General features: G+C 52.3%; 1 protein-coding gene across 1 annotated transcript in view; it reads left to right on the top strand.

Moving 5' to 3' along the window:
* LOC103797965 (serine/threonine-protein kinase 10-like) overlaps window positions 1–8098 on the top strand; it is a gene marked incomplete at both ends in the record, with an annotated part of 11882 nt that extends 3784 nt beyond the window's left edge. The window contains 7 exons of the mRNA XM_009070205.1: window positions 1–56; window positions 702–896; window positions 2514–2595; window positions 3560–3694; window positions 4437–4967; window positions 6439–6569; window positions 7975–8098. The exon at window positions 1–56 is cut by the window's left edge and continues 38 nt beyond it. Coding sequence (XP_009068453.1) covers window positions 1–56; window positions 702–896; window positions 2514–2595; window positions 3560–3694; window positions 4437–4967; window positions 6439–6569; window positions 7975–8098 — 1254 coding nt within the window. The remainder of the gene's footprint in view (window positions 57–701; window positions 897–2513; window positions 2596–3559; window positions 3695–4436; window positions 4968–6438; window positions 6570–7974) is intronic.
* Window positions 8099–8292: the final 194 nt, after the last annotated feature.

Below are 8292 nucleotides of genomic sequence, written 5' to 3' on the forward strand. Positions count from 1 at the left end.
GCCAAAAACATGAAGACCTTGCAGAAACGAGATTCCTTCATTGGGACTCCTTACTGGTGAGTGACCTGATTGCTATGAGGGGCTTCACTCTGAACATCAGCCCTGGGAGCTGGTGGCCCTTTGGGATGAGGACCATGATGGGTGGGAGGGTTTTTACAAGGAATCTTGGCCAATCTCCACATGTGCAAGGGTTTTCCTTGCCCAAAGGGAGCTGTGAGTGGTGTCACAGTGCCCTGAGCTGGGAGAGGGGTCGATGTGTTCTGAGCTTGGCAGAGTGAGGGACACACGTGCTCGCGTGTGTGTTTGTGTGTGCTCTCTGCTCCCCCCAGCCCTAGGGGGGTTGGGGTGGGCTTTGAAGCCACTCCAAGCACATGGGAATGTCTCCTTGCTCCAGAAACACAATCTCTAAATCACCCAGCTCACTGAGGGAAGGATTAATTTATTGTCTGAAGCAACATCCGCGCCAGATGTCAATGGCCTGAGGGTTTCCATGGGCTGTCTCGGCTGGGATGTGGAAGAGGGAGGGGGTTGGACCCCTTAGAGAAGATGCTGCTGCCTCTGAAAGGCAGAGCTGGGAGAGAAGGCTGTTTTTCTGCAGTGCTGTGGGTTATTTGAAGCATTTAATTGCTGCTGCAAGGCTCTATTGTGTGGCTGTGGTGTCATCCCATCCCTATCCCTGCTCCTTCCTCTGCCCCTTGCAGGATGGCCCCGGAGGTGGTGATGTGTGAGACCATGAAGGACACTCCCTATGACTACAAGGCTGACATCTGGTCTCTGGGGATCACTCTGATCGAAATGGCTCAGATTGAACCTCCTCACCATGAGCTCAACCCCATGAGAGTCTTGCTGAAGATTGCCAAGTCTGACCCCCCGACGCTGAGCTGCCCTTCCAAATGGTGAGGGCTTGGGGCACCACACTGCACATTTCCCAGCTTAAACACTGTTTCAGGAGAGAACAAATAGGCATTTTTAGCAGTGGTGTTGAATCTGAGAGCCCAGGGCAGGATTGTGGCTGTGCTCCATGCCCAGCTGTGTGTTGGAGGCTCTGAAGGCACCGCTGGCTCAGGGCAGTGCTGAGGCTGTGCTGACAGTGCTGTTCATCCCCCTGAAGCAAGGGGTGATTCCTTTCCAAACATCCCAGATGTGTGAAAGGTGGATTTTACTCTAACCCTTGAGATGGCTAAGAGCTCCAGAATTTCTTTCCTGGAGCCTGGCAAGCCAATTCTGCATTTAAAAGTAAACCAATCAGTTAATTTGTATCAATTTATTCACTTTGAAATCACGATAAAACCTGCTGCATGCAAGGCCAGAGGAGGCCCCGAAGTTGATAAGAGGATTGAAGCATCTCCCCTATGAAAACAGGCTGAGTGAGTTGGGGCTGTTCAGCCTGGAGAAGAGGAGGTTGTGTGGAGACCTCAGAGCTCATTCCAGGATCTGAAGGGGCGGTGGTCCAGCTGTAAAGGGACTCTGTGTTAGGAACTTCAGGGGCAGGACAAGAAGGAATGGAGAGAAATTGAAGGAGAGGAAATTTAGACTAGATGTTAGGCAGAAGCTTTCCCTGTAAGGGTGGTGAGACACTGGCACAGGTTGCCCAGGGAGGCTGTGGCTGCCCCAACCCTGGCAGTGTTCACAGCCAGGTTGGCTGAAGCCTTGAGCAACCTGCTCTGGTGAGAGGTGTCCCTGCCCAGGGCAGAGGGTTGGGGCTGGATCATCCCTAAGCTCCATTCCAACCCCTAAAATGATGATTCTGTGATAGCCAGCAGCAAATACTGGGAGAGCACTGTAATCCCCAGCATTGTCCCAGTGGTGCAGGCAAGAGCCCACCAGTAAAGCCCAGCAGGCAGGGTAGGAATGCTTCCTCTGGAGCTGCTCAGAAGGCAGGAGTGGTGAGGGACATGCTGTGTGTGTGTCAGAGCTCAGCTGTGCAGGCTGAGGGTGCCCTCCTATGGGGCTTCTGGTCCTTCACAGCCATCCTTTCACTCTTTGGCTCTGGGAATGGCTCCTGGAGCATCCTTGTCTACAAGCAGCAAGAGAATCATAGAATCATAGGATGTTAAGGGATTGGATGGAGCTTAGAGATCATCTAGTGCCAACCCCCTGCCCTGGGCAGGGACACCTCCCACCAGAGCAGGTTGCTCAAGGCTTCATCCAACCTGGCTGTGAACACTGCCAGGGTTGGGGCAGCCACAGCCTCCCTGAGCAACCTGTGCCAGTGTCTCATCAAAGACAACTCTTGGTATTCTCTCCTGCCTCTGCCTTGGTCCTGGGGCACAGTGGCTGGGCCCACTGTCTGTTGCCACCATGGGTAAGGCAAAGTCTAGTCCCTGATTTGGCCAAGTTGATGATTCTCTTACAAATAAGCAGAATAACTGAGCACAAGGTTTCCCCTGGGAGCAAAATGGTGATTATGGCCAGTTGCAATGTGGGAAACCATCTGGAAAAGGGATCAAGCAGAGCCCTGTGACTTTTGAGGCCTTTCCCTCTCCTGACCTCACCAATGACTGTGTTTTAAGGTCCCAGGAGTTCAGAGACTTCCTGAAGAAGGCACTGGACAAGAACCCAGAGACCCGGCCCAGTGCTGCCCAGCTGCTGGAGGTAGGGACTGGCACCAGCCCTGGGCTGGCTCTGTGGCCTCACACTGCTTTCAGCTGGTCTTTGTCTTGTTTAGAAAGTTCATGATACTTTTCAGTCACTAAAACACTCGAAAAAACAGATCAGTAATATTTTCCCTTTGGAGCAAACTATGGACACCAGCTGGAGTAGAAATGCCTCCTGCTGCCTAAAAATGCCCATGTGGCAGCCAGCTGGGATTATACCTGGTCATCCCAGATGGAAATTCAACTCTTTTCCTTTCCAAAGCACCAGCAAAGCCCTGGAAGATGCTGTTCCCTGCTGAGTGCAGATGCTGTCGCTGCAGTGCTGGCTGCACACTCCCATCCCACTCTGGAGTCTGTGGGAGGGAGCACAGATGCCAGGGACACCCCAGCCTTATGCTGAAGCTCAGCACAGACGTCCTGCTGTGTGCTTCGAGGGAAGCCTGAGTTCAATTAAACCTTCCCCCAGGCTCTGTTTGCACCCAGGGATCCTGCAGACTTGGCTCTTGCTCTGCTCCTGGTGGCTCAGCCCCAGAGCTCGTTCAGGCCCTATCCCAGTGGCTGGAATACAGGCACATGGTGAAGAAGGGTCTTTGGGTGGTGGATTGTGTCTCTTCCAGGTGAGGTTTCTCCAGGGTGGAAGTTACACTGTGCTGTGGCAACTCCAAATCTGCTGCTCCATGTGGTTTCCTTGCATATATCCTTCATCATGCCTGCAGGGAGTGGGGGATGTCACATGCTTTTACTTGGGGGATGCTGACATGAAACAGCTTTGCTTTGAGCTTCTTTGAGTGCTTAACCTCAGCATCATCTTCTCTCTTGCTCTCCTTTGTGTCTGGAAGTTCCTCTGGGGGTTTAAGCTTGGTGACACTGGAAAGAACAATTATCTTCAGGTCGTTGCAGTTGTTTTAAAGCAAAGATTGGTTTTTGGCCACCTCACACATGGATTATCCTTGGCTTTTCAGCACCCCTTTGTCAGCAAGGTGACCAGCAACAGGGCCCTGCGTGAGCTGGTGGCTGAGGCCAAGGCTGAAGTGATGGAGGAGATCGAGGAGAGTCGAGATGAAGCAGAAGACGATGACTCGTCAGAGTCTGCCTCGGTGAGCTCTCCCAATCCCACACTGGCAGCTTTTCCTGTGGTGGGGAAACTTTTCCAGGCTGCCAAAGGCTGGTTTAGAGCTGGTCTGTGTCCCATCAGGTGGAGAGGAAGTGGTTGCTTGGCCAGGGAGGGGTTGGTTGTCGGTGGCTGCCAAGGGCATAGAGAAACAATGCTGCTGGCAGGTGGCCCAGGGGCTGCTTACAGGAGGGGCTTAAAAAAAGTGGTTAGAGAAGGAAAAAGGAAATGAAAAGTAGGCCCTGGTAGAGGCTGGAGAAGCTGGAGTGGAAGCAATGCCTATGGTGCAGCAGGTAGGGACCACCAGCCTGAGGAGGGAGCTGGGCAGATGTGCTCTAGAGCTTGGCTCTTTGAAAGGAACATCTCAGAGCATTGCTGGGGCACATGACTTGACCTTCATCATCTGTGGCAAAGGGTAGGGATGATCCATGGTGGAGTTAGCCATGGGAAAAGGTGTTTGATATTCAGACTCCTAAGTGGCCTCAAGCTTGTGCAGGTTCTGGAGCTTTTTCACCATGCTCTTTTCTCCCAGCCAGAGTCCATAGTCCTTGGGGCCACAAACCTGGAGAAAGATGGAGGTATCCCAGGGCTTCCTAAAAGGCACGATTTCCTCCTGGTAGCTCTTTAGCTGTGGGTGACTTTGCTCTGAAGCATGGGGACTTGCAGCCCTTGGAGTTGTGTTAAGTGGTGGTGCCAAATCCAACATCTTCCCTTGCCTGTCTTTCCAGCCCCCTGGGAAGCACAAACGGGACCCCTCTGAGGCAAGTCAGCTGAGCTTTGATGGGGAGAAGCCTCCAGACTCTTCCTTGCCCAAAGCAGTGAATGGCTCTGTGGGGACTGACAAGGACACCACAGATGGACAGAGCGATAAGGTCTCAGATGAAGGGCTAAGCAGTGACAATGACAAACTGGAGAACAACCACTCCACAAAGACCCTTGCCAGCAATGCCACCTCAGCCACCCAGGGTAAGCCAGACATCATCCTGCAGCCTGGACATTTGGATAACTCAGTGGAGGAGAACAAGCAGCCCAAGGAAAGGAAGAGCATTGGGGAGAGACCTGAGAGCAGCCACCTGGAGAATTTCACAGACGAGAAACTTGCCAATGGGAGCTTGGATCCCCCAACTCCATTCCCCAGCAGCAGGTCCAAAGGGGACTCAGATTCTGGCAGCACTTCAGCCTCTGAAAGCATGGACCTCACCATCTCCCTGTCTGCTGACCTGTCCCTCAACAGAGAGAGTGGCTCCATCTCCCTGAAGGTGAGAGTGGTGGGTGGAGGGTGTTGGATAACACAGGGCTAACAAGGAGGGGGGAAGCTTTTCCCTACGCAAAGCCTTTGCTGGTTTGTTTTCCCTGTCTATGGGATGTCTGTCCCAGCTGGGCTTAGGGCAGCACAGCACACACTGCTGAGTGAGGCTGTGGCATGTCCTCAAGGGAAGGAGAAGGTCTTGGTGGAGCTACTGCAGATATAAGTGTCCTCTTCTGTCCCAAGCCGCTGAGATCTAAGGGAAGTCTGATGTTTTGTGGCTCTTTTGGGTCCCTGAGAAGTGTTGAGTGCCCATGTCACTCACCTGACTTGTCCTTGTTGACTGACTGTATGAAACCCCAAGTAGCCCAAGCGTGAAACCCCAAATGTGATCTCCTATGTTCTAGCTGTAGCCCATTGCTCTGCTGCTCTTTCCTAGAGCACTTGGCCCCACGAGAAACCTCATTTGGGCTTGTGCCTCTCAGTTTTTCCAGCCTGCCATACATCTGGCCTGGTTTGTGTCAGCAGTGACTTGCATGAAGACCTCCCAGGCTTCTTGGCTTTTCCTCCAGCTTTCTGGAGGGTGGGAATGCTTGAGCCAGAGCCAGCCAGGTCAGCATGGCTTCAAGAAAGAGGTAAAATAACCAGAATGGTATTTGCTGAGCTTCAGGAGAAGAAATCTGTGTGATTTGAGGGGGCAGAGTGATGTGTTGCACAAGATCTTTATCAAGTTGCCTTCGTGAGTGAGAACTTCCTGTCACAGAAATGTGCCCAAACCCCTTTTTTGGTGGAACTTTCCTCCCCTCTTGCTGTGAGCATGAGCCAACATCTCCCTCAGGAGCTCACAGTCAGTGTGGATCCCTCATGAGGGAAATGTGATGCTCTTGTATGGCAATTTGCCCCTCCTCACTGCCTTTCCAGGACACTTGGTCTCCTTGAGCTCAGCCGAAGAGGAATATGATGCTACATGTGTTTGCTTTCCCCAGCTGGTCCTCTAGAAGGGGAAAGGAGTTCTTGGGGGTTACAGAGGGTTGTGTTAGATCTTGATTTAGTTGGACATAGACTCACCAAGGTTGGAGGAGACCTCTAAGACCATCAAGTCCAACCATTAATCCCTAAAACCTAAACCGTATCCTCCAGCACCAGATCCAGACACGTCTTAAACACTTCCTGGGATGATGACTCCACCACCTCCCTGGGCAATTCCCCATTCCAATGCTTGGCCATATAGTCACATGGTGAGGAAGGGTCTGGGTGGTGGATTGTGTCTCTTCCAGGTGAGATTTCTGCAGCGTGGAAGTCACACTGTGCTGTGGCAGCTCCAAATCTGCTGCTGCTGCTTTGTGTTCTGTGTGGTTTCCTTCCATATATTCTTCTTCATCATCATCAAACAAATTGCTTTGAGGCTTCCAGCTGTTGCACCCCATGCAACAAACTAAGGAGCTGCTTCATGGCCTCCTCCTCTCCTCCCCTGCCCCACACAGGACTCCAAGATGCACAAGAAGACGCTGAAACGCACCCGCAAGTTCGTTGTGGATGGAGTGGAAGTGAGTGTTACCACCTCGAAGATCATCAGTGAAGATGAGAAGAAGGATGAAGAAATGAGGTTTCTCAGGCAAGTGAGGCACTGGGATGGAGGGAGGGAGGGCAAGGTTTTCTCCTCTGGGAGCTAATCCAGGAGCAACCTAAAGTCCTCTTGCTTTCTGTCTTGGTCCCACTTGGACAGGACAGTTGACCAGGGTGGACATCACCTCCTTTCCCTTTTCTTTGGCTGGCAGAAGGTTTGCACATAAGCTGAGCTCTGCTTATATGCAGAGGAAGGAGGGACACACTACCAGGATAAGATGCAGCAAGACTGTGATGAGGGATGTGGCTGTGACGGTGATGTGCTGTGGCTGATTGTCCTCTGGGTATGCCTGAATGTGTCCCCAGGGCTGGATGTGCCTGGCCCTAATGGAAATAAGCACAGCAATTTTCTCAAGATGCTCTTGTATCTCCTCAGACTTCATTAACAGAAAGGCCAAGGGAGTTGTAAACCCCTGGAGCATCACTTCTTATTCATGGGTGTATCCTCCCTGCTTAAGTCTGCATGACTCCTTGAAGATCTTTCAAGGCTTCATGACCTATTCTTAGAAAGAGAAACTGCTGATTCTAGCTCTGCTACTATCTACGAGGCCCTTGAAATAATTCAGATACAAATTGTTTTGGCTGATGCCTTATTTTTAGCTCCTTTGTGCTGCTCTCAGGAACTCCCTGGGAGTATAATCCGTCCCAAGCACTTTGTAGCCTTGTGGCAGCTTTTATTCCTAGGCCTTAATAGCAAATCCATGCAGAAGCTCATTAACTTCTCATTGTTGTTGTGTTCTGGGCCCCTCAGTGCCAGAGGGACATGGAGCTCCTGGAGCAGGTCTAGAGTGCTGGTTCCAGGTCTGGGCTCCTCCGGACCAGAGGGATGTGGAGGTCCTGGAGCAGGTCCAGGGGAGGGTGAGGAAGATGCTGAAGGGACTGGAGCACCTGAGTGATGAGGAAAGGCTGAGGGAGTTGGGTCTGTTCAACCTCAAGAAGAGACAACGAGAAGGACCTCATTAATGCATTCAAGTCCATGAACAGGAGGTGCCAAGAGGATGATCAGACTCTGCTCAGTGCATCAAACCAATAAAGCAAGAGGTAACAGCAGGAACTGATGCCCAGGAAGTTTCACCTGAATATGAGGAAGAACTTCTTCCCTGTGCAGAGACCAAGCGCTGAACAGATTGCCCAGAGAGGTTGTGGATTCTCCCTCCCTGGAGATATTCCAGACCCATCTGGATACAACCCTGAGCCATGTGCTCTGGGCTGGCCCTGCTGGAGTAGAGAGGTGGGACCAGATGACCCACAGCGGTTCCTTCCAACCCAATGGTTCTGTGATTCTTCCATTCCGTGCTGAAGTCTTTATTGCTTGTGCCGTGTCTGCTCAGCCACAGAGCTCAGAGCTTGCATGACGCTGTGTTTGTCTCTGTCCCTCTATGCTGACCCTGCAGGCGGCAGGAGCTGCGGGAGCTGCGGCTGCTGCAGAAGGAGGAGCACCGGAACCAGGCACAGCTCAGCAGCAAACACCAACTGCAGCTGGAGCAGATGCTGCGACGCTTTGAGCAGGAGATGATGGTATGGGCCAGGGCAGCTCCTGGGAATGGCTGCTCTGACTGCTCTGTAAACCCTCCCAGCCTCCCTGGGCTCCAGCAGCCCTGGGGGTTGTGTTTGTGGGGGTGGACTAGGGAAAGGGTCTTTCCTCTTTCCTCTCTTTCCTCCTTTCCTCTTCCCTCTTTCCCCTCTTTCCCCTCTTTCCCCTTTTTCCCCCC

This window comes from Acanthisitta chloris, unplaced genomic scaffold (genome assembly GCF_000695815.1).
Source record: "Acanthisitta chloris isolate BGI_N310 unplaced genomic scaffold, ASM69581v1 scaffold19092, whole genome shotgun sequence".
Lineage (NCBI taxonomy): Eukaryota > Metazoa > Chordata > Aves > Passeriformes > Acanthisittidae > Acanthisitta > Acanthisitta chloris.